At 37.4% G+C, this 27,094-nt stretch overlaps 1 protein-coding gene across 1 annotated transcript; it reads left to right on the top strand.

Moving 5' to 3' along the window:
• Nucleotides 1-400: 400 nt before the first annotated feature.
• On the top strand, nucleotides 401-27,094 carry LOC131770072 (tetratricopeptide repeat protein 28-like). Its single transcript, XM_066159925.1, has 7 exons — nucleotides 401-479; nucleotides 5,587-6,499; nucleotides 6,783-7,376; nucleotides 9,246-9,407; nucleotides 9,941-10,018; nucleotides 22,008-22,075; nucleotides 23,014-27,094. The coding sequence occupies exons 2-7, from the start codon at nucleotides 5,656-5,658 to the stop codon at nucleotides 25,948-25,950; spliced, it is 4,683 nt and encodes a 1,560-aa protein (XP_066016022.1). The 5' UTR covers nucleotides 401-479; nucleotides 5,587-5,655; the 3' UTR covers nucleotides 25,951-27,094.

The raw sequence follows: 27,094 nt of genomic DNA, 5'->3' as shown, positions 1-27,094 counted from the left end.
CGAGAATATCTGCTTAGAATTTAATACTATTTCCACTCAAGTGGGTGCTGTCTTCTATCATAGTTTCCTTATTTCACAAGATCGTGGCCTTATCCAGTTGTAATTGATTTGATTCGCTTTATCGTCAAGGGCTTGTCCAAGAGTGGCTTGGGAATGATTCCTGAGATTTTCCATGATTGTCAATCAGAAATAAACCATCACGTATGTAACGATAGAATGAAAAAAGGCAAATAAATAAGTGCTTATCTGAAGGTTTCCACTCTTTAAACAAAATAAGGTTAACAATGGCGTGTCCAAAGTCTTGAAAAGGTAGAACTGAGCTATGGACGCCAATTTGATGCCCTACCGTCCCTTCCCTTATATTATCTTTTTGTTGGGCTTTCCCATGATACTTTCCGAACCCATTCACTTCCGCCCCTCGCGTATATGCCGATGCAAGAGAATCACGGACGGTAGTTCGAAGGAAAAAAACTCCTAAGGTAAGGCCCTAAATTTGACATTTTCTCTGCATGAGCTAATCTCCAACTCTTCATTTAAATTTCTACTGAAGATCTATCTAAGATATAGCCTTTGTGATTGAGAAATCTGTCGAGTGAGCGCAATTTAAGTGAGTGAAGTGTGAACGAGCTCCCAAATGGAAATCTGCGAGATCTTCATGAGATGTCTCATTCTTCATGAGAATGTCTAAGAAATGTCGCTTGCGATATATACTTGAAGGATGATTGACCAGCAAACCAGCTCAGTCAAAACAATACTAGTATTTTGAGCCCCGCTCGATTTAGGTTGAAGTCGATCAATATCGATTCCTCTCCAGAGGATGATCAGAGCGGCAAGCGTGTCGTCAGGTTATCATCTTTACCCCGCTCCAGCGAATAGATAAAACTCGTTGTTTTTGGTGACTGATGCATCATACATTGTTTAGGGAGAGAATGATGATATGAAATTTGTGTATCAACTCCTGTAAATCATAGGGAGTAAACGAAGCGGGTGGCTACTGCAACCACGTCGGACTGTTAAGTGATTTCTTTCTTGTGTCACGCAATGTACTCCACATTCTAGCGCGCGTAGTTTCCTTTCTGTGAGGAAACGTATTTCAAGTCTCTTGTTACTGAATAATGTATTCACCTCCTTAAATAAAGTCTAGTAAAATTTCCGCACAGCCCCATACAATATTATTCATTCAGTAAATAATTCTGGTTTGGGAAAATGAGCCAAAACTGAAAGAGACGACGGTAAACTACTTCGAGTCTAGTTATCACCAGTCGATTGAAAAGTATACACGTGATAACAGTAAATCAAGACGCCAGAATCGTATGGGCTTCTCTTATATCTTCTCTTGAAGTTTCCAGGTATGACTGCTTGTTTCATGATTGTCCTCTGGCTGGAAATACACGGCGTCTTTTAGAGATTCTTTCTGTTATTTGATTCGGTTGTGGCGTGACCTTCAAGAATGTTCGAGAAGTAGCTGTGTCATGCTGAGTCATCCTGATTCAATATATAAATAGAATCTGTTGTAATGTTACGGAGCGTTCTAGATCCTCAACCGTACCTATAAAAGCCGAGCTTGTAACTAGATATAGAGAGTAGTTTAGTTGCTGGTATAGCCCGTCAGACATCAATAAAGGTGTATGCTGCAGAATACAAGACGTCCACACTTCATCGGTAACCTCTAACGTAACTACTTACAATGTAGGTTTCTTTAAGCCAGCTGCCCATGACCTTAGCAACTCTAGCTAATGAATTACGAAATTTGTCAAACATGTTTCTTGCGCTGCAAAAGTTTGCTTTAAAAGAAGACAAGCTAGAGCTAAAATGTCGTGATTAAAACTCGATGACGAAGAGAGACTTAGGATTCGATCATGAAGACATTTGTGGAAACTTGAGATAATACTTGGATTTCATTTTTACATCACAGCAATCAATTCCAAACATCAATCAAGTTTTCTCTTTAGTTTTAAATTTGAGTTGATGTTGTTATTGGCTATATTAAATGGGTTGAAAAATTTTTGATGGTATTTTCTCATGTTTGCAAATAGTTGAATTTACTGGAAGGTAGAGTTATTGCAACATGTTAACATGAAACACAACAATAAATTTTATCGATATGTAAAAAGTATTCATTTGACTATCTACTGGCAAGTTGTTGTATTATATTTCGACCCAACTATTTTCCACAATTTATAAACACCATTACAAAATAATTAGTCAGGGAAACATACATCATGTTTGAAATGTTGTGTCCATAGTGAATGAACAGGATTGAGGAGGGTGTATGTGGGAATAGGATCTCATCGTCAGCTCCTGTTGCCAATGTTTTGATGAGGTTAGGCTGTCAAGGTAAAGGAACAGAGGATTTTAGTAGGCAGTGACTTTTTTCAAACTTGGAAACTATCATCGTGAAAGTCATACTTGTGCCTGGTAACTTATTCTTATTCTGATGAACTAGTTTTAAGAAGGATACAATATTTTATTACAAATATTTGATGCATAGTCTGTGCACAAATATTTAATTTAACTACACTTTTATAGCCAATACTAATGCCTACGCATAATGAAATGTCAGTAGGATCAGTGGAAAAATGTAGCAAACATTTGCAACATTTGATGTAATTATTTTAATTATATGAATATTAACTGATACTAGGAGATCTAAAAATATTCAAAAGAATGTAAATTTTTTTTGAAAAATTAGAACTCAGCATAGGCCAAATAAACAAGATTCTTAGAAAAAGAAATGACTGTGTATTAATGAAAAAAGCTAAGCAGCCTTTTTACTGGTTTTATATGTTGAAAACACACATGCAGATTTCTTATAAACTTGTAGTTTAAGCCTGCCATGACTTCAAAATTTTGATGCACAACTCAAAAGGAGAAGAAATAAATTTCAATTGTCTATCTATACAGTTTAGGTTGGTCAGGTAAAATTGAGTCAAACAAAAAAATTTTCACAACTAATTTGATAGGTTAGCCTACCTAGAACAATCAACTTCATGTACAAATAAGACTATGTATGTACCAATGATGCAAAAAAGAACTATCTGTGGTAATAGGGCAGGCTTTCCTTTCTTCATTTAAAAAAATTCTGAGGTTATCATTTTTCCATAAGCTCAGTGGAAAGTGAGAGTGAGAGAGACTGGCAGTGACTATGTCTAAGGCAAGATATGGTCTGCACAACTTTCTTATTTCAATTTTATAACCTATTAAGCTAAATCATTTATATTCTTGCTTTGTGCATTATGCAGATGCCAAGTATTTTAACTTTCATGCAGGTCAAAGTAAAAACATGAATTAAAATAGCAGAGCCCACTTTAATTTCAATCCTAATTGAGGGGGAATCTTTGCTTTTGCAGTTTCCCACCCTTGAAAACTCACATATCTTGTGACCAATTCCTTATATCAATGTTAAGTTTGGGTATGATTATTGGTAAGAAACATCATGCTTTAATGAAAGCTTGAGCAAGAGTATTTAATGAAATTCAAATAAAAATATCACATGTTACAATGTGGCCACCTACACAGGTAAATTATTTAATCACACAATTCCAAACAAAGAAAGTCAGGTAACCTGCTTCAACTTTTGAGGGCTTGAGGTAGAAAGAAATAAATATGGTAAAAAGTTACAATTAATACAAAGTTGAAAGTTTAAAAGCTAAGAGATATACATTACAATCATCAAATCCTATGCATTTTAACAAAAAAGGCTCAGTTACCACTACAACTTCTCCCAAACATTTATACTTACAGGAAATTATTAATTTTTGTCACTAGGTGGTAATGTACTTACAATAGTTCCACTGACACAAATGCATTTTTCTAAAGTTATTTCATAGCTTATGACTGTACTGTATGACTCTTCGCTGAATATTGGCCTTTTTACTTATGTCTTTTTCGTTCTCTTTCGCGTTCCTTTCACCGTGATTCAACCGTATCGGTGTCCTCTCTAACATTCTTACGCGTTTTCCTCGACTCCCTTTATGTCTTTTACTTCTTGTTTTTTTTTTCAGTCTCTTTCTTTTCATCCAATTTTCACTCAAGACGCTCTCTCCACGAACTTGAATCATGACAGTTTCCTCCCGTTGCCAATGCTTTAGCTCTGCCGGTATTGTTGCTCTGCGAATTGTATAGAATTTGCGAAATACTGATAATTACTGTTCAACTACAACCTCACCAGTTTGATTTCGCGCTCAAAACACAGGTTACAAGTTATTTGCTTACGCGGTTTCACTTCCACTAGCCAACGTGAAGCTCTCGTGCAATTCCTAGCCGTGTGCCCGCGGTTCATTACACTGAAACTCGACACTCGAGTATGCGCACTTCATGGTTATATGTGGGTGTTTCCTGGCGCACACTAATGGGGTGTCCAAGTTACGCGCGCAATCGCGCCTGCGCATTACCTTCTCCCTCGCCCTTCCTTTATGTAATGGCTAAGATAGTGCCTGTAGTACAGTTGGCCGCGCATGCTAAAAGAAGCACCTTGTACGGTCGGTCGTACGGTCGCACATCCAAATTTTTTCGGCTTGATGGGTTAGTACTATTTCGTATAATTGTGGGGTTACGCTGCGCGCGCTTTGCGTGCTGCAAGCTCCGCTATTAGCCATATTTTTTTGGTATTTTTTGGTATTTAGTTTTTCCTCCATTTCAACAGATTAGAGTCTAATGAATCATTACAAGTAAGATAAGAGGATGGAGAAGGGCGTGATATAGCAAGCTAATTAGATGCCCTTTACCTTTAACTACATTTTTTCTTACAGTAAAAGGAAGCAGTACAATGAGATATAAGATATAAGATAAAACATAAGAGAGGGAATAGGAATCACACCTTAAACAACAAATATTTAAATAAAACATGGTCAGAGGAAGACATTAATCAGTACTAGGAAAGGTAATGTGAGAAAACTGCTCTTTTAAAAAGTTTTTTAGTGGGCTTCTCCCATATAGATATAGGAATATCATTCCAATAGTAGCACCCTATCACTGTTGGAAATAATTTCCTTATATTTATTCTGAAGGGGCTTGGGTTCAGGTGTTGCAAAGATGTACTTCTAGTGGCATAATTATGAATCTCGTATAAGAAAGAAAGTGGAAAATTAGAAGAAATTGTTTACAATATGATCGTAGAATAGTTGACACGTACTTAATTTAATTATATCAGGAAGCTAAATTAGGCTAAGGCCTACATAATGGGGGGTAACATGGTCACGAATTGGTGCATTGTTAATGATTATTATAGGTTTGTTTTGTAGTTTTACCAACTGAGACAATGGAGCTTCGTAATTATTACCTCACAATATGCAGCTGTATGATAAATAAGAATGTACAAGTGCATAGTATACACTTACAAGAGATTGAAATGTTACATGTCATTTCAGTTTTGCGATTATGTTTAGATTTTGCTAATTTTACTGCTAATATAATCAATATGATCATGCCATGACAGAAGGAATCGATAACTAATCCTGAGTATTTAGCAGTGTGAGACTGCTCAAGGTATTGATTGGCTAATCCAGGGAGGGGGGGGGGGGTATAAATTGTAATTATTTTAGAATTTTTGAGATTAACCGTTCCCTCTGTTTATCTATTTCACAGTTTGGGTTACAATCATGAGGTAAGGAAGGTCTTGTAACTGATCCTGCCTCAGTTTTTCCTTCTTTAAAAATGGCTGCCACTCTGGACCCTGATGAGGTGCTTCGTTCTTCAGAAGGGAGAGATAATTTTCAACGTCTGGCTCGGCTTTTGATAAGTGGAGGTACTGTGCTATTAAGGGAGGTTTTTGACATCAAATGTCCTCCAAGTAATCTTCCTACAACACTTCAGAATGCAGCCACAAAGAAGTTACTTAAGGCAGCAAAGCTCACCAAACCACAGAGGGACTGCCTTAACCCTTCCCCAGGGATGTATGGGAAGTCAACAGACTTTGATATAACTCTCCTTTTCCAGTTGCTGAGGACAATATGTGGCCTCACTGCTCCTGTCATGGGCTGGGATGTGCTACCAGCAAGTACAGATGACAGTTTAGAAGCAGATTTAGCTAGAATCAAGTATTACCGCAATTCGATATATGGTCATGTGAATGAGAACATGGAAATCTCATGTGACAAGTTTTCAGTTCTTTGGAGAGAAATCAGCGAGGCTCTGGTAAGAATTGCAGGTCAAATGAGCCCTGTTAAGGCAAAAGAATGGCAGAATGCTATTGATACATTTTCAAAAGATGCCATCACAGAGGAAGACAAGAGAAACGAGCAGGAATTGCAACATTGGTACCAGAATGATACAGAATTAAAGGAATATGTGGAAAAAGTAGATTCTTCAGTGAAGCATTTGGAGAAATACTTAAAACATGAAGTTCAAGAGCAAGCCCAAGATATTAAAGATGAGCTTGGGAGAAAAATAGAATCTACAGCACAAGAAGTAGAGTGCTTTAGGCAAGAGTTTCTAGTTGAAGTCCAAGACATGAAAGATCAATTAAAACTTGGTGGCCAACCCAATCCCTCAGCTGGAGGTCAGCTTGTTGATTTTTTTCTTTATATCTTAAGTAAAGTACTTTTCCTCTAACATAGGCACTTACACAATGTATCAGGGTTACCTGTGCAGTTCACATTGTAAATGAATTTGGACAGAAATGGCTTCGTATATTTTTGAAGCAGAGAAATGTCAATTATTTGTCGTTACTTGACTATTGCTGGACGACGATTCATAGTTATTGTCTGATTTGCCTTGGTTGTAATGGCTAGTCTGCATTAATGACATTAATCTGTAATTAATGACACTTTTTCCCCTTATAGTTGAAATTCGACTGAAGTTTGATTGCAAGGGAGGACCAGTGGTTAAAGCCAGTCAGGGTACCCAAGCTTGTGGTGACGAGCTGGTTGTCACTAAAATGTCAGAAGGAATGCCTAAAGGCACACAGGATACCCAGGCAGGAAGCCACGAGATGGTAGTTACTGGAGTTAGGTGTAAGGAAGTAGAATCTGGTGCACCAGCTGGTCTACCACTCAAAGAAGCAGGTGTTGGAACCAATGTTATACCCACGACACAAGAAGTTCTGAATTTCATTGCGCTGAAGTACTTTCAGACAGTTGACACAACCAAACCAGAGGAACTTAGTGAATTTCTATGCTATTTAACAGCTGTGCGCAGTCTTCTTTTCCAGAGTACCCAGACGGGAAGTTTGATAGTAACAGTACTCTGTACTTCATTGGAGATACTGGATTCCCTGTGGTATGACTATTGCACAGGTCACCTGAATGACGTGGCACAGAAATATCTTGTGACAAAGGATGTTCTGAGGGAGTTTGACTTGACTGAGCTGAAACTGACAACAACTCTTCTGCTGGAGGAGTGCATGGCTGCACGAAAGTTTTTCCTGGAGGGTTCAGGTGAGCGCATACATAGTGTTACGGAGAGCTGTCTTTAACCAAATTAATAGGGCATTGTATTCATCAATGCTTTACAACACGTTAGCAGAGGTTTGCATGTTATGTTTTCTATATGCCCCCTCAAACATGTTTGAAAATCTTTTGTTTCACCAAATTCAGACAAGTATCATTCAAATATACTGCCTAAGTAGTGCACATTACTGCAAGGATCACTATCGTTCACGTCTTTATCCGCAGTTCAAATATATGACTTTCATATATTCTTAACCATTTAGTACTTTTACAGTTGGACTGAAAAATCTTAGAGAAATCTGAAAGTATTTAAATAGGGTTTGGAATTTTACACATGTCAGATGAACAAAGGAAAACTTCAAGGACGACATGTACACTCTTTACTTTATTGATATTTTGTTACATGGACTAAAATCACATCTGGGCACTTACAGAATCAAGGTCCAAGAGAAAAGTCCTATATTTTTTTATATTCTGTATTTAAAAAAAACTGTTTTGATTTTTAAATGTACTGACAGTATTTGTGACTGTATTTGTAACTACAGCAAAGTTTTATGGAATGTAAAATATTTTATTGGTGAGACTAAAAAGTAGTACACTACAAAAATTTTCACAATTAAAATCCAGAATTTGAACATCAAATCTGGAATGTTTTTTAAATAAGAACCCATTTTTCTTTGTCAGGCTGAATATGTTCTTATATATTTGGGTATTAAAACGCAAAATTTCAGCCTGTAGGTTCTTGAATCACTAGGTTCTTATACGCTGGTTTTTACTGTATTGTCAAGCCAATAGTTTAACAAAATTAACAAATGTCTTTGAATAGCCAGCTGAGAAATGTATCAATATGCAGAAAATTCAGATCTCTGTAAAAAGGATAATTTATGTGACTGAGCACTCAATTGAAGTTTGCCTGACTGGCATTGGGGAATTTGAACCAGAAGTAGCAAGACTAATTTCCAGTAGAATACAAGTGTGATATTATTTAATATGGAGGTGTTAAGGGTTAGTGCTTTTTCACTAACAAATGGCTCAGAAGGAAAAAGTCTCCAAGTTCTCGGTTTTAAAGCTTATAGGCAATTTGTTGAAAGTCATGGCTGCTAATTATTTCGCTTTTTACATAAAAAAATTGGGCGGGGCATATGAGCACATATTTTGCCCAAGGGGATAGGAATTCTAGGGAACCAGCCTCCAAAAGTTTAAATGCCTAAGGGTTTGCTTCAAACTTAGTGACACTTAATTTTCATCATTATTATTACCACTGTTGTCACCCACATTATTGGCATCATCATCAATATTAATCTCATCTTCTTTATCATTATTCTTATCATTTATATAATATCAATTTGTCTATAAGAAATATTGCATCTGGTTTATATGATTGCAACATTTGGATCTTTTTGACTCATTAACTGTCTTAGTGTAATTAAAGCAGTAGACTCTTTTACACTGTCTTATAATTATGCCAACTCTCTCTAATTATCAGGGAGTCTCATAGACACAGAACAAGACTCTAGGTCTCCCATATGGGTCATCAAACCTTCAAGATGAATGAGGATTTTAGTCAGTTTCTCACAGATTTCCGGTATTCATTATCATTATGGTTATCTTAGGGTTATTATCTTAATTTTCTTGATTGCACTCAGATTGTTTCAAAGTAGGGATTACACTTTCTTCTAAATGATAACCACAACAGCAACTGGGTCTGATTGGTTGAGCTTTCAAGCGAAAAGAGTCTCCCATAAATTAGCTGCGTTGGGTTTTTCCTTTGAGAGGGGAGGGGGAGATCTTGCATTAACTACAATTAACTACAGCCATAGACTTTAACACAAATTATGTTTTATTTTTTCTTTGCAGCCACAGCTGATGTTTACAGGAATGAGGGTAATGAGGCCTTCAAGAAAGGAGATTTCATCAATGCTATTCGTTTTTACACTGAAGGAATTAAAATAGACAGCAATGAGAAAGAACTGAAGGCCAAACTGCACAACAACAGGGCTATTGCACATTTTAAACTTGGTAAGATGATGAGAGCTTTAACGTGCATATTTTACTCTTTTGAAACTAAGGGTTGTCAATAGTAGTTTTTTTGAAAAATGTGATAATTTTGAATGTACGCCCAAAAAGAAATGCTGCGGAAAAATATATATATGCCTTATCTTGGCCTCTCAAACATACCAAGAAGTAACCTCTTATCCCATATATCAATTAGCATCACAAGCTTTTCCTAAAATTACTGTAAAGGTGGTGTTGTAATCGATTTTACAACTTTCGAATACGGTATAGACAGAACGACAGAATAGTTGACTGTTCCAAACTTTTATCTTCTACGATGACGATCCGAACGATTACAGTCATTACACAATACGATTTTTCTTTTCGATCTGACACTAGACTGCTATTACAAGTGTAAAAGGTCTCGAATGACAACTTAATGTATAACTAAGCGCGAGTAACGCAACATGTAACGAAATATCTCTTTAACAGGTGGTGGGTTATAATTATTTGCTTTATGTACAGCTAATCAGAGATATTTATTTAAAAAAAAACAGGAAATCGCGAGGATTCACTAAGGGATGCAGAAGCAGCCATTGAGTTAAATCCAACTCTCCTCAAGGCAATTGTGAGAGGTTAGATATGTTAGCTATAATAATAATTAAAATAAAAGAACTCAACACTCTAAGGTTAAATGAAGTTAAATCGGCTTACTGTAATTCTCGAAGCGGCTTACTGTAATTTGCGAAACGAAACGAAACGAAATGAAAATCTGTAATTTGCAAAATAGCAGTATGCTAATGAGTCAATGTACGTTGTCGATGAATTATTGGAATGCGTGACACGACACTTACCTTATCAGCATATTTTCATTTGGCAAAGTACAGATTTCTAGGAATCGGTAATTTGCAAAATGGAAATATGGTAATGATTTGTGTGAAACAAAGAACCTTTGAAAATGCTGCGAGTCGACAACGGAAAATTTACATAATGAAAAAAGCTATCACGTTACACTCACGCATGTCGCGTCACTTCGCGAATTTATTGAATAACGAGCAGTAGCTGTAGATTTACTTGATTTGAGTTGTTGATGAATCAGATGGCAAGGAAATGTCACTTACACAAGGCATCGAAACACGTGTATCATTGAGCGAGTAACGAAGCGAATACTTTCTGATGTACTTCCCAAATTATTCATTGCATCAGCGCTCCCCAATGGATTTTACGCGACGGAATGTAAGAAATCGTCACCTGCATCGCAGGTGATGATTTTTTCGAGAGCTGGAATTTACCTCGGTCACCTTCGATGAGGATCCGAAGGAAAATATACTATTAAAGATTGTGAATGATGTTTTATTTCATTTACAGCAATAGGCGCTCGCTTCAGTGTTTACTCACCGTAATGTAAACATTTTCATTTCGCATCGCACGTGTGGAGCGCATGTTATTACCACGATTAAAGGTTAAGTTATAGTAAATCGCAATGTCAAAGACGAAAATTCATCGGAAAACCGAAAACATAGAGCTCCTTTGGCACGAACTGAAAACATTCTTGCGTCGCGTTGTCAAGCCAACCATCAAGGACGAACCTGTGGCAGGCATTCATCGGTTCTGGGACTCTGTGACTGCTGCTAAGTGCTGCAAATACAGTAGCCATCTCCGAAAAGTTATTCCTGCTGTAATCCAAGGCGAAGGAAGAGCGTTGGGCTTCCTTTATAAACAAACGTCTCCTTAAGGAGCCATCAATTGTACAAAAGTCTTGGATTACCGTGTTGACTGACATAATTTCGGTTATTGCCGTATTGATGTTTTTCCTAATTGCACTCTCCGGCAAGTCTTAAACAAACTAGAACTATATGTATCCTGCGATTAATTTTCCCTTCCCTTTTTCGAGCACGTTGGTGAACATCTATTGATGAATTGACAAATATCAAAACAGGAGGCAAATCCGGTTTCCGATAAAAATTTGCACACGAGTCACAACAAGACGTAGTCGTGACAGGTAACCATACTGTAACACAACACCAGTAACTAAACGACCTCCAGTAAGCGACCAAGAAAGAATTTCTCTTTACAATATCAATACTATATCAAGCATATAAGTAATGAAAATAAATAAAAATCTAAAGTTGGGGATTATTAGTTGATCCAATGCCAAATTCTTTGAACTAAAATCATAAGAATTGTATGGCAGACAGTAAGGAGAATTACTTATGGGATCTGGGAGTAAAAGGGTTAATTTTTGTTCAAAGGCCCATTTCCAACCTTGATGCAATATAGTCATTTGTTTGTGTTTTGAACCACCGCTTTTGTTTAAATAGCGCCTCTGATTGGTCAGTTATTTTACCTTGTCACGTTGTCCCAAAATACTTTCTGCGTTTTCCCCGGTGAATTTGAAGAGCTTGTTATAATAATTTGGTTTAAAACAATTCTATACGGTTTAATCCGGCACGGAATCAGAAGAATCCATTGATTTTGTAGATTCCGAGACAGTAAACGCTTATGGATCGGTTGTTGCTAAAGAGGAACACGAAAATCCTTGTAGGTATTTCGAAGAGGGTGCAAATGTTGATCCACCCCATTTTAATCCATTCATCAATTTTTTTTGAAATTGAAGTTTGCCATCTTTGTTAAATAGGAGCAAGGGTCAGTTGAAGTTTCCTGTCCGTGGAGAGGAACATGCGCTCGAGCTTGTGGTCGAAGTTGTTGTCCATGCAAAGCAGCAAATAATAATTGTAACGCAAACTGTCAGTATCGCTGACCTTCCTGCAATGAAGTGACTAAACTTAAGGTAATTAAACGTCCGGCAGTCCGATATTTTTCCATATTTCTCTTCGAAATCCAAAAAATATTTATACGTAAATGTTCTACCTTTACTTACAATCCTCAAGCGCTTCCAGGCAGCCTAAAATTTCGAACTTGATGTTTTTTGCAAACCCTGTATATAGAGTACGAAACCATCCAAACGCTTGACACTTAAAAACTTTTCAATGACACGGCTGGACACAGTCTTCAAAGAACTCCATATTTCTCTCTGCAATATACCAATTTTTTGTTGGAACACATTCTTCCTTCATTTACAATCCTCTAGCGCTTCTAGAAAGTGAAAGTTCCAACGTTGTCCGTTTCGCTGACCTTGTACACAGAGTGAGAAGAGATCCAAGCGTGACACTAAGAAAATTTTCACCGGACACGGTCTTCGAATAACTAAACGTCTAGCGGTCTGGTATTTTTCCATATTTCTCTTTAAAAAACCGATTTCTATTGGAAATATTTTATCTTCATTTAGAATTCTCAAGTGCTTCTAGAAAGTGAAAAAAATTGGAACGTTCTTTTTGCCGACTCTGTTCACTGAGTACGAAGAGATCCAAGCGTGACACTTAAAAATTTTTTCTTCGGATTCTTCCGGACAAAATTGAAAATAATGTAAGGAAACTGTAAAATGACGAACGGCGAATGTATCAACCGTAAAAAAAGGTTGACTATATGTCTAGGATGGCTCTTGAGAAAGACGGTTTTAGAAGGTTTTCTGTGATCTGGGAATTTCGTGTTACAGGAAATTGGGTCGCGGCGCGCATTACATCAAGGTTGGAAATGGGCCTTTAAATGGCGAGATGAATGAACCAGTTTTCGAGAACAGCATGTTTACCGATGACAAAAGCTATGAAATAAGCATTCGCGCGTGGGTTTGCATTCAGAACGCAACAACTGGTTGCAAACTGGCGCCTTAGCTGATTCTACCGAATTACGATACCTTGAGAATAAATTAAATTTGAACACATTCCCAAGAATAAACTGTATTGATGCCACGGTACCTGTCGGTACAAAATGCAGAGTGCAGACCGGATACAAAATGTGGACTAGGTACAAAATGTAGACTGCAGACCGCAGATTGGGTAAAAAATACAGACTTAGAATTTAAAGTGTTTTTTCGTCCGGTTATATTTCCACTATTGTGGAATATTCCTTGCCCGTTTCTTGATCGAAATCATTCTTAATAATATATAGATTTAACCGAGCCTAAAAGGGGAGCTCATGTCAGTTTCAGCACTGTCTCTAGAGGAGTTTCTTCAAGGGGATAAAGAGACCAGTCCGGGGGATGGGGAGGGAAGGGAAGAATTGGCGAGGTCTGAAGCCTGGAGACGACGCTCTCACAAATTGCGATTAAACGCATGCTAGTCAGCGGTATCTTCAAGCAGCTGAGGACCTTCGTTGTTGTTCCTGATGTTTTGAGCAAATTTTCGAAGATAGAGAATCTTTTCTTCTTCAGAGGAAGTGTGCGATGTCAGCGTCAGTTGAAATTATATTCTTTTGAGCGTGACTGATAATTTTGGTTTGGGAAAATGAGCCATAATTGAAAGAAACGACGGTAAACTACTTCGAATTTAGACATCACCAGTCGATTGAAGAGTATACACGTGATAACAGTGAATTAGTAAATCAAGACGCTAGAATCGCATGGGCTTCTCTTATAGCGGAGCTCGCTGAGCGTAGCCCCATAATTATTCAAAACAGTAGTAACCCATCAAGCCGAAAAAATTTGGATGTACGACCGTACGACCGTACGACCGTACAAGGTGCTACTTTTAACATGCGTGGTCAACTGTACCGCGGGCACGCCAACACCATGGCTTTGTTCAGTAGTCCAGTGGTCAGTGCACCGGGCTCCGAGTCGGACGACCCGGGTTCTAGTCCTGGCCGGGGCAAGGCGTTGTGCCCTTCAGACGTGCGGAAAAAGAAAAAAAAAGGCGAGCTCAGCTTTTAAGCTTGGCTAAATCTATATATCGTCTTCTCATGAAGTTGCCAGGTATGACTGCTTGCCCCACCATTCCGTCCCTAACTTTTCAACCTCTGTTTTGCTTAAAAATTAAAAAGAAAAGTCATTTTCAACTCGTGGTTGAAACTGTAATTTTCTTAAACTTTTCCTCTTTTGGCTATTATTGTTCATGATTGTCCTCTGGCTGGAAATATACGGCGTCTTTTTGAGATTCTTTCAGTTATTTGACTCGGTAACCTCTGCTGTTACTACTTATAATGTAGGTTTCTTTAAGCCAACTGCCCGTGATCGTGGCAAATCTAGCCAATAAAGTAAGAAATTTGTCTAACATGTTTCTTGCGCTGTAAAAGTTTGCTTTAAAAGAAGACAATCTAGAGCTAAGATGTCATGATTAAAACTTGATGACGAAGGGAGACTTAGGATTCGATCATGAAGACATTTGTTGAAAACTTGAGATAATACTCGGATTTCATTTTTACATTACAACAATCAATTCCAGACATCAATCAAGTTTTCTCTTTAGTTTTAAAGTTGAGTTGATGTTGTTATTAGCTATATTAAATAGGTTAAAATATTTTTGATGGTATTTTCTCGTGTTTGCAAATATTTGAATTTACTGGAAGTAGAGTTATTGCAACATGTGTTAACATGAAACACAACAATAAATTTTATTGATATGTAAGAAGTTTTAATTTGACTATCTACTGGAAAGTCGCTGTATTATATTTCAACCCAACCATTTTCTACAATTTGTAAACACCATCACAAAATAATTAGTCAGGGAAACATACACCATGTTTGAAATGTCATGTCCATAGTAAGCGAACAGGATTGAAGAGGGTGTATGTGGTAATGTGGTAATGTGACAAAGGAACTGAGGATTTTAGCGGGCAATTACTTTTTTCAAACCTGGAAACTGTCATCGTGAAAGCCGCACTTGTACCCAGTAACTCATTCTTATTCTGATAAACTAGTTTTAAGAAGGATACAATATTTTATTATAAATGTTTGATGCATAGGCTGTGCACAAATATTTAATGTAACTATACTTTTATAACCAATACCAATCCCTACGCATGATGAAATGTCAGTATGATCAGTTGAAAAATGTACCAAACATCTGCAAGATTTGATGTAATTATTATAAATACATGGATATTAACTGATACTAGGAGATCTAAGAATATCAAGAAGAATATAAGATTTGTTTGAAAAACTAGATCTCAGCATAGGCCAAATAAACAAGATTCTTAGAAAAAGAAACGCCTATTGATGAAAAAAGCTAAGCAACCTTTTTACTGGTTTTATATGTTGAAAACACACACACACACACATGCAGATTTCTTATAAACCTGTAGTTCAAGCCAGTCATGACTTCAAAATTTTGAGGCACACTTCAAAAAGAAGAAGAAAGAAATTTTAAGTTTCTATTTATTCAGTTTAGGTTTGTCAGGTAAAATTGAGTCAAACAAAGAAATTTTCACGACTAATTTATTAAGTTAGCCTACCTAGAACAATCAACTTCATGTACAAATAAGACTACGTAAGTACCGATGATGCACAAAAGAACTACCTGTGGTAAGAGGGCAGGCTTTCCTTTCTTCATGTAAAAAAATACTGAGGTTATCATCTTTCCGCATGCTCAGTGGAAAGTAAGGGAGAGAGAGAGAGACTGAAAGCGACTATGTTATTTGAGTAAATGTCCAGAGAAGGATAAAAGGCAAGATATTGTTTGCACAACTTATTTTAATTTTATAACCTACTAAGCTAAGTCATTTATATTCTTGCTTTGTGCATTATGTGGATGCCAATTAATTTGGCATCCACATAATGCAGGTTGAAGAAAAAACGTGAGTTAAAATAGCAGAGCCCACTTAAATTTCAGTCCTAATTAAAGGGGGATCTTTGCTTTTCCAGTTTCCCACCCTTTAAAACTCACATATCTTGTGACCAATTCCTCATATCAATGTTTAGTTTGGGTATGAGTATTGGTAAGAAACACCATGCATTAAGGAAAGCTTGAGCAAGAGTATTTAATGCAATTCAAATAATAATATTAAATGTTACAATGTGGCAACTTACACAGCAAAATTAAATAATCACACAATTCCAAACAAGGAATGTCAGGTAACTTGCTTCAACTTTTGAGGGCTTGAAGTAGAAAGAAATGAATATGGTAAACAGTTACAATTAATACAATGTTGAAAGTTTAAAAGCTAAGAGATATACATTACAATTATCAAATCCAATGCATTTTAGAAAAAAAAGGTCAGTTACCTCTATAACTTCTCCCAAACATTCATACATACAGGAAATCATTAATTCTTGTTAACAGGTGGTACTGTACTTACAATAGTTCTACTGACACAAATGAATTTTTCTAAAGTTAACTCATAGCTCATGACTGTACAGGTAATGTGGATGGTTCCTGCTTAGGGACTGACATTTCACTTACCTCAGCAAACTGTAACCATCAGAATAGCAAGCCAAAGTGTATTTACCAGGTGCTCAAGTTTCAAAAGTAGTGACTTAATTGTTACAGTCGAGTTCACTCCTTTTTGAGGCCATCTTCAGCTTGATCATCCTGTTACATGTGAAAACATCAAATGCTACTCACATATTCAAATACTTGCTTGAATCAGAGCTATATTTTTTTTGATAACCTGCTTCCTTTAACCCTTTAATCCCTGATAGTGACCGGCATCTAATTTCCCCTTTCAATTTCACCCCTAAATCAAACATTAAGGTTGTGAGAATTAAGGCAATAATAATAAACTAAAGAACCTCTTGATTGTTAAACAAATTCTCCCTGCCAGCACATAAGGAAATGTATTGAGAACAGTATGGAGAATATGCATACTGATGTTAGGGTGTCAAGGGTTAATAGTGCTCCAAACATAGTGAACAGTATTGGATAGAAAGAAAGAAAGTTCATGAAACATTTTATGTTAAATGAAACTTTGTTATGAATGTTAGTTGCGACAGCAATGAAAACATCTGTGAAGCTACAATTGCCTTTCCATGTAAACAAACCATAATGAAGCATGATATGGATAAATTTAATCTCACCCAATTTGAATGTAGAATCCAAAATCTAATAAACTTACCAGTGAACAGGAAAAAACTCAATATGTTTTTCCTGCTTCTGTTATTCTAAATATAACAAATTAATCACGCCACCACTTCAGTGTGATATTTTTTAAGATGTGTACTTTTTCTTATGGTCATCTATTTTTAGTATTTATCTTTTACCAGCTGACATCTGAGAAGAATCAAGTCCACACTGGTGATTTGACACATTGTAAGCAAATCCTACTACTGATCTACTGATTAGATTTTATTTGATAAAAAACATGAGGGGCGATAGAGGAAATTGCCTAGCACAATTCAAGTTTCCCTTCTTAAGTATTCTGTGGTTGTTTCTTCTACCATAGGGTAAAGTTTACAGTTTCCCTCATTTCACTGTCTTCTGTTCATCTGTTTGCTTTCCTAACAATCTTAAGTATTGTTGCCAACAAATGCAAGGAGCATATAAAATGTGTACAGTTATTAACACTTTAATTCCTGAGATTGAATAGTATCTAATTTCTCCTCTCACTATCATCCCTAAATCAAGCATCAAAGTCATGAGAATAAAGGCAATGATAATAAACCACAGAACCTCTTGATACCTCTTGTCTAGGATCTTCTCATTGCTGACGGTGGATACGAAGTGGGCTGAATTGGTTACCGTGTGCTCTGACTTTCCTGTTAAAGGAAACGAGATGTTGGCTAAGTAAGCGGATAAATCATATGCAAAGGTGTTTACGCACGACATAATAGGTCTTAGCGGTACATCGGTCTTATGGGTCTTCGGTAAACCGTAGATTCGAGGCGAGACAACTTGCAGGTCAGACGGTCTGTCGAATCTTTGTTGAGGAGCTGGTACGGTCCGTTCTCAATAAGCGTAGACATCTCGGCTCGGTAGGTGTTGGTATCCACAACTACGCTAGCGCGCCCTTTGTCTGCTGGGAGAACCATGATGGACTCGTCTTAGCGTTAGAGAACACCCAGATAAGACACGATTTACCTCCTCGTTTTTCTCGGATCCTTTGTAGTTCGCTTCTCTTTGTTGATGACTTCTTCTCAGTCTGTTTTCAGGAGCGACTTTGTATTTCCTTCTCGCGTTACTCTTCGCTAGATATATGCCTTTTTACTTATGTCTTTTCTTGTTCTCTTTCGCTTTTGTTCTCGGTCGCTCGTACAGTCGCACGTCCAAGTTTTTTTTGGCTTGATGGGTTACTACTATTTCGTATAAAGCGCGCGCAGCGAGCCCCACTATAATTTCAAGCCTTCATGAAGTCTGCTCACTGCACGCGAGTCGGTTGGTGTGATGTCTGTACGGATGTTACCAACTTAATAAAAGTAGATGTACGTGTAAATGAGATGCCACTATTGAATATTTACACGCGCAATATTGAGAAACAATTGATAGCTTGGCTCGTGGTCCGTATTATCATCTTTTTAAGCGGTATGTGTTTATTTTGTTGACAAAAACGTGGACCGAGACCAACACTTTTCCTTTGACTGGATATATTTTCAACGTTAGTAGATCACATCATATTAACTCCCCACCGTAGATCATTCATTCCAGATAACAGAATCAAATAAATATGCTAACGATGGTATCTGAATTCGTCCTTGGCCAAACGTAAACGACTCCACGAGATAGTTACCAAACCAATGAGAGATAAAACCACCAGAGAAGTAAATAAATGGCTAATCACGAAAGCAACGCTTCGCTTTTCCTTATATAATTCGCCAGTTCCTCATGTAAGCCAATAACAATATAAGGCACACAAGTGAAAATCAGTGTGTGTACACCTCTGAACGTTGAAAATAAATCGAGTCGAAATGAAGACATATCGGGTAAAAAGGTGAAACCATTGGAGCACGTGCAAAGCTGGCAATTGTTTCTCGAATATTGCACATGTTAAATATTCGATAGTGGTATCTCATTTACATCTACATCTACTTTTATTAAGTTGGTAAATTCTGTACAGACATCACACCGACCAACTCACGCGCAAAGTGAGAATACTATATGAAAACGTGAAATTATATTAAGAACGATTGTGATCAAGAAACGGGCAAGAAATATTCAACAATAGTGCAAATAATCGTGTAAGATGATCGGGGAAAAGCGAATGCGTGACGCTCGGTCAGTTGTAAGATGACATGTTATCACGTATCAGACGAAACAACAGTATAAATTCTCAGTCAGCATTTTGCACCTGGTCTGCAGTCTGCAATTTGTACCAAGTCTGCATTTCGTACCCGCTCTGTAGTCTGTATTTCGTACCCGCTCTGCAGTCTGCATTTTGTACTGACCGGATTGGTATTGCTGTTTTTGTTCGAGCGAGCCTCAAGTCCGGACCGAAATACAGGGGCTTGAAAAAATATCTTAGTGAGACTATCTTGGCCGCTATGATTGATGTGTGGACTGTATGTTGAAGAGCTCCCAAGGACAAGCATATTGATAGGGCAATGATTACTTTATACCAACTGAGGACGAACGCAAATGCGCGGCTTAACAATGTGGCTGCCTCTAACACCTTTCTGCGCGGTCATAGCCTGTGTTGAAATGAACCCGCTACGGGTCCCCTAGGTGTGAACATTTCGGCTTGTCGATTCAAGTTACATTTTTAGAAGTTCGGAAATGTGATTAGAGGTTATTATTTTTATTAAACCATAGAAACATTTTATAAAACGGGATACAACTTCCGTCCACGGTCGACAACTTCCGTCAACATCTGCTTCACCACAATACTTCATTCATTGCTTTCAGCATGAATGAGCTAAAAACGACGCTCTGATTGGTGCGAGATAATACACTAATGCGACGATCTGATTAGTGCGAGATACATACCCTAAATGATCTGATTGGTGCGAGCTACAAACCATTGTAACCGGTAACATAGAGTTTTTTTTTTTAATTACTGAGAAAAAAATCTAAATAAATAACTCTATATTAGCGTATAGGGTGGTATGTATCTCGCACCAATCAGATCGGCGCATTAGGGTGTGAATCTCGCACCAATCAGAGCGTCGTTTTTGTTCCTTGGTTTGAGAGGTGTTCAAATTCCAACGAATTAACGCTGGATTCGGAGAGAGCGATTCGTAAAATGGAATCATCATCTAGAATGAGAAATGTTGGCTTTTCTGTGTTTTTAACGTGTATTTTACTGCGCTCTATGAGAAATGGGATACTACTGGACAGATGAAAGACATCAGATTACCTATAGAAACGCGTTACTCATGCTGTGAAAATGGTGGATAGTTGTTCGAGAGAAAAAGGAGTTCTGTGCACTGTAGCACGATCATTGTTGTTGTTCCTTCACGACGAGGGTGAGTGGAAAAATTTTGAATCAATTAGTGCTTGAAGTGTTGATTAATTGCGCTAAACATTTTGATTTGAGCAGTTCTTTAACGGCAAGCTGTGTTGCAAGATGGATGATTTGTTGAGTGTGCCGATTGTATTTTTCTGGATTGGTTTTCTTGGTGCTATCTCTTGATGAATGCCTGATTAAAATTAACTGTGGACTATTTTGTGTGGCTCCTAGGAAGCTCTGTCGCCTTGTGTGACATCGTGTTTGATTGGTGTACAATTTTAAGAGGTGTTTTTATTGAACAACGATTTTTCTATGAAAGATGGCCGAGTTTTCTATGTGGTGGTTTGGTTGCAGTGTTATATTGCGCGTGTTTAATATTCGATCAGGGCATCTCATTTACATCTACATCTACTTTTATGAAATTGGTAAAATCTGTACAGACATCACACCAACCAACTCGCGCGCAAAATGAGAAGACTTTATGAAGGCTTCAAATTATATTGAGAACGATTTTTATCAAGAACCGGGCTGGGAATATTCCACAGAAATCCAAATAATTGTAAAAGCTGATCGCGGAAAAGCGATTCCGTGACTCTCGGTAATTTGTTAGATGACATGTTTACCAGAAGTAAAAACACTTGAAATTCTCAGTCTGCATTTTGTACCCACTCTGCGGTCTGCAGTCTACATTTTGTATCCGGTCTGCACTCTGCAGTCTGCATTTTGTACAGACAGGTATTCGTGGCACCAATACAGTTAATTTTTGGTAATAGTTATTCGCACAACATACACAATCGACCACAAAATACCTGTGTGAGTTAATTCGACATTTTCGTTCTTTTCGGCGTTAATACTCTTTCTTTTTGTTAAAATGTAGACATCACTTACAATGTTTCAATTAATCCACCCACCCAAAAAAATTACTCTTGCATGCATAGCATGCCTATATTTTTTATTCGCAATTGCATGAGATTTTTGGCGCGTTTTAATCGCGTTTTTGGTTAACGTATACGCGAGCGGGACTTTTCATGAAATAAAAATTAGCTAGGGACGGTATGAGTGAATCTTATCCTCGGTTAACTTTAAACCCTAGTTTGAGCCACTTGTACATGTATTTTGATCGAAGGTGAAATTTAACCTAGTTCTATGAAGGTTAACCAAAAAATGTAGCATTATAAAATTTTTAAAAAATGGGTGTTATTTTTGTATTTTCCCATTGCATGTCTCATATTATATCTATATCTCTTCGTGATTTTTTTGGAATTGTCAGCCCCAATTTAAATGTTCTTAGAAGTTTCAATTACCAAAAGCTTATCTAACTGAAACCTGATAGGGCCTGTTTATTCCTTTCCATTAAGTTTCTTTTGTTTTGTTTTTCTTCTGGTCTGTAATAATTTAGCTTTCAATCAGGTTTCTGGTTCTTTTCTTGGAATTGAGCTCCAGTAATTATATGCCTCTTTGTGTTGTTGCCTACAGGAGCTACTGCCTGTATTGAACTGAAGAGATTTGAAGAAGCAATTACTTGGTGTGATACAGGATTAGCTGTATCCTTTAAAGGAATCTTTAATTTTTAACCGTGACTATAATGGAAATATTCCATAATTTGACGTTTTCAGGGAGAAATTACAAACAAAGGCATTCATCACGATGGGAACCTGTCAGCTCATACTTTAGGTGTGTGTGATTAAAAAACGTGGGAAAAGTTAATACGTCATTACTTAATAGTGATATACTCCTTTTGGCCATGACTTAGTCATACTATCCATACCACAACTGGTACATTAGTTTAGTTAAAAGACTAATATTCACCCAGTTTACACATGGTACGTGGGTGGGGTAATTTGTTCCCTTTAAATTCTTTCCACTACTCAGAGACTCGGAAACTTTCGTCTCGTTTAATTTTCCTATGGACAAAAACAACTTTTAAAGGCACATATTTGTGTTCTAAACTCATATGTTCTACTGCTGTAAAACATTAGTCCGATGTTAAAGCTATATTGATTTGAAAATCGTGCAGGTGCTTCCATGTTTTTGGAAACAAGGGATTATATCTAGATATTTTGCGTTAAAATTTGAAGTTGCACACAGAACAAAACGTTTTGCGATATGTTGATTTCCTGCATGACTGACTTTAAAACTAAATGTTGATCAAACGTCCACCTTTCAAAAAAAGCCCTCCTAATAGGCCATTTTATAGGCCAGTTGTATACTTAGTTGCCAAACCTTTGATTTGGAGTGAGGCTGAAGGTGACCTTGCTGTGATAGAGACTAGTACCTGGTGAACCTGATAACAAAGTAATTTGCATTTGGAAAACACCGATGTTTGTATCATAACAAGATCACCCTTAGCCACAGTCCTGTTCGAAGGCTTGGCAATGCAAGCAAGTAGGCGATTGTAAAAATGGACTGTTGTATGCCAGTGTGACTCGAAGAATAATCTTTTTCGTTTTTCTACAATTTTTAAACCTTAACATAAAAAAAGATTGACAAAGATAACAGGATCTTATTGTCATTAAGACTTCAGTCTGTCAGAGAAGGGGGAGAAAAGTCCGTGGAGGAAAAAGATCACATTAGCTATGACCATGGTAGTGCAAGTTCAGGTGATGTTGAGAAAGTCACGAACTTCTACAATCTTGGCAATGCATATTACACTCTGGGTGATTTCAAAAAAGCTATAGAGTACTACAACCTACATCTTAAAATAGCTAAAGAAGTAGGAGACAGGCATGGGGAGGGTAGCACTTATGGCAATCTTAGCATTGTGTATCGGAGTCTATGTGATTTCAAACAAGCCATAAAGTACCACAACCTACATCTTAAAATTGCGAAAGAAGTAGGAAACAAGCATAGGGAGGGGAAAATTTGTGGCAATCTTAACAATGCTTTTTTCAGTCTAAGTGATTTTGAAAATGCCATAGGGTACCAAAACCTACATCTTAAAATGGCTAAAGAGGTAGGAGACAAGCATGGGGAGGGTAATGCTTATGGCAATCTTGGCATCGTGTATCAGAATCTGAATGATTTAAAAAAAGCCATAGAGTACCACAACCTATGTCTTAAAATATCGATAGAATTAGGAGACAAGCATCAGGAGGGTAAAACTTATGGCAATCTTGGGATTGTGTATTGGAGTCTGGGTGATTTCAAAAAGGTCATAGAATACTTCAACCTAAATCTTAAAATAGCTGAAGAAGTAGGAGACATGAATGGGGAGGGTAGCGCTTGTAGCAATCTTGGCAACGCTTATTACAGTCTGGCTGATTTCAAAAAAGCCATTGAGTATCACAACCTACATCTTAAAAAAGCTAAAGATGTAGGAGACAAGCTTGGGGAGGGTTGTGCTTATGACAAACTTGGAATTGCTTTTTACAGTCTGGGTGACTTCAAAAAAGCCATAGAGTACCACATACTACATCTTAAAATTGCGAAAGAAGTAGGAGACAAGCACGGGGAAGGTAGAACTTATCGCAATCTTGGCAATGCTTATTGCCGTCTTGGTGATTTCAAAAAAGCCATTGGGTACCACAACTTACATCTTAAAATAGCTAAAGAAGTAAGAGACAAGCATGGGGAGGGTAGCGCTTATTGCAATCTTGGCATTGCGCATCGGAATCTGGGTGATTTCAAAAAAGCCTTAGAGTACCACAACCTACATCTTAAAATTGCGAAAGAGGTAGGAGACAAGCATCGGGAGGGTAGCGCTTATAGCAATCTTGGCAGTGCTTATCAAAGTCTGCGTGATTTCGAAAAAGCCATAAAATACCACAACCTACATCTTAAAATAGCCAAAGAAGTAGGAGACAAGCATGGGGAGGGTAACGCTTATGGCAATCTTGGCGACATTTATTACAGTCTGGGTGATTTCAATAAAGCCATAGAGCACCACAACCTACATCTTAAAATTGTGAAAGAAGTAGGAGACAAGCGTGGGGAGGGTAAAACTTATGGCGAACTTGGCATCTTGTATTGGCGTCTAGGTGATTTAAGAAAAGCCATAGAGAACCACAACTTACATCTTAAAATTGCGCAAGAAGTAGGAGATAGGCATGGGGAGGGTAGCGCTTATTGCAATCTTGGCTATACTTATCACAGTCTGGGTGAGTTCATAAAAGCCCTGGAGTACCACAACATACATCTCAAAATAGCTAAAGAAATAGGAGACATGCATGGGGAGGGTTACGCGTATGGCAATCTTGGCATTGTGCATCTGAATCTGGGTGATTTAAAAAAAGCCATAGAGTACCACAACCTACATCTTAAAATTGCGAAAGAGGTAGGAGACAAGCACGGGGAAGGTGGAACTTATCGCAATCTTGGCAATGTGTATCAGTCTCTGGGTGATTTCATAAAAGCCATAGAATACCACAACCTACATCTTGCTATAGCTAAAGAAGTAGGAGACATGGATGGGGAGGGTAGCGCTTATAGCAATCTTGGCAGTGCTTATGAAAGTCTGGGTGATTTCGAAAAAGCCATAGAGTACCACAACCTACATCTTAAAATAGCGAAAGAAGTAGGAGACAAGCAAGGGGAGGGTAGCGCTTATGGCAATCTTGGCAACACTTATTACAGTCTTCGTGATTTCAATAAAGCCATAGAGCACCACAACCTACATCTTAAAATTGTGAAAGAAGTAGGAGACAAGCGTGGGGAGAGTAAAACTTATGGCGAACTTGGCATCTTGTATTTGCGTCTAGGTGATTTAAGAAAAGCCATAGAGAACCACAACTTACATCTTAAAATTGCGCAAGAAGTAGGAGACAGGCATGGGGAGGGTAGCGCTTATTGCAATCTTGGCTATGCTTATTACAGTCTGGGTGATTTCATAAAAGCCACAGAGTACCACAACCTACATCTTAAAATTGCGAAAGAGGTAGGAGACAAGCACGGGGAAGGTAGAACTTATCGCAATCTTGGCAATGTGTATCGGTGTCTGGGTGATTTCAAAAAAGCCATAGAGTACCACAACCTACATCTAAAAATAGCCAAAGAAGTAGGAGACAAGCACGGGGAAGGTGGAACTTATCGCAATCTTGGCAATGTGTATCAGTGTCTGGGTGATTTCATAAAAGCCATAGAATACCACAACCTACATCTTGCTATAGCTAAAGATGTAGGAGACATGGATGGGGAGGGTAGCGCTTATAGCAATCTTGGCAGTGCTTATGAAAGTCTGGGTGATTTCGAAAAAGCCATAGAGTACCACAACCTACATCTTAAAATAGCGAAAGAAGTAGGAGACAAGCATGGGGAGGGTAACGCTTATGGCAATCTTGGCGACATTTATTACAGTCTGGGTGATTTAAAAAAAGCCACAGAGTACCACAACCTACATCTTAAAATTGCTAAAGAGGTAGGAGACATGGATGGGGAGGGTAGCGCTTATAGAAATCCTACAATAGAAGAAGTAGAAAGTTAGCATGGGAAGGGTAATGCTTATGGCAATCTTGGCGATGTGTATCGGAGTGTGTTTGATTTGGTCAATTCTAGTCCGGTTTTTCAAACACCTATCTGTTTGTTTTAAAGGACCTCAACACAGAGGTTAAAGATTGTCCTTTAATTCTAAACAAGGAAAAGCCCAGCAGAGTTCATTGTAACTGAAGTATCCATAGCTGTGACTTTTAATGTAATGACATGGAATTTTTTGTTTATAGTAGGAAAATATTTACTCCCATACTTACGGAAGCAATTAAAGTAAGCCATGTAGTCCTCAATGGAAATTACTTTGGTGAAAAGGTTCATGAATAAATGTGATTCTAGTCCGTAGTTGAAAAGGCTCAGGGCTTCAGGATAAAATTTCCAGCTCAAACTTGTTTCATTTTTTCAAGTTTACTTTAGTATAATTTAAAAATGTCAGTTATCTTTCCTAGATTTAAGAATTTTTACAGAGGTATTCAGAGTACGCTTTGTAATTAGAACTCGTTATGTGTTGAAAAGTTTAAGATACAGTGTATCACAGCAGTTTTAGTAGAAAGTTTTTTAAAATCAATCTTAATTTTGTAGATTTTCGTATCTACTATCGTACATTGGTATATGCTGATATAAAATGTAACAGTTAACCTCGGACATGGTTGAATATGATGTAACGTAGGATTTGAAATATAAGGTGGGACAGGTGTAACTAAATGTGCTTTTTATAATGTCAGTGTATTTCGTGTGATGTGTTTTGATGCTATTTTTATTTAAAGTGGAAGATAATTTTTCATTTACCTTAGTTTAATTAACTCATAAACTCCCAAGTTGAGAAGAAAATTCTCCCAACTGATAAGAATGTATTTTTTTGTTGCTTCATTCCGAGAATTCGATCTAACACTACGTTTCAAGCAAAAAACGTATCTTTCGGTTTAGATTTTCTCAAATTCTTATTGACACCACGTTTGTCGGTTTATTGATTTTGTGAGGAGAATTTTAATGATGATCAGTCTTGGGAGAAAATGGGTGCATTTTAGTGTCTCTGTTTAGCGCGTATTTTACTTAATGCCTTGAACAATTTAGTGCGGTTTTATTGTACTTATTTTTTACTTATTTGTGTAAGAAAAATATACAGTGTATAAAATACAAAA

This window comes from Pocillopora verrucosa, chromosome 13 (genome assembly GCF_036669915.1).
Source record: "Pocillopora verrucosa isolate sample1 chromosome 13, ASM3666991v2, whole genome shotgun sequence".
Classification (NCBI taxonomy): Eukaryota; Metazoa; Cnidaria; class Anthozoa; order Scleractinia; family Pocilloporidae; genus Pocillopora; species Pocillopora verrucosa.
Note: the sequence above shows the minus strand (reverse complement) of the source record. Positions and strands in the feature narration are given on the sequence as shown.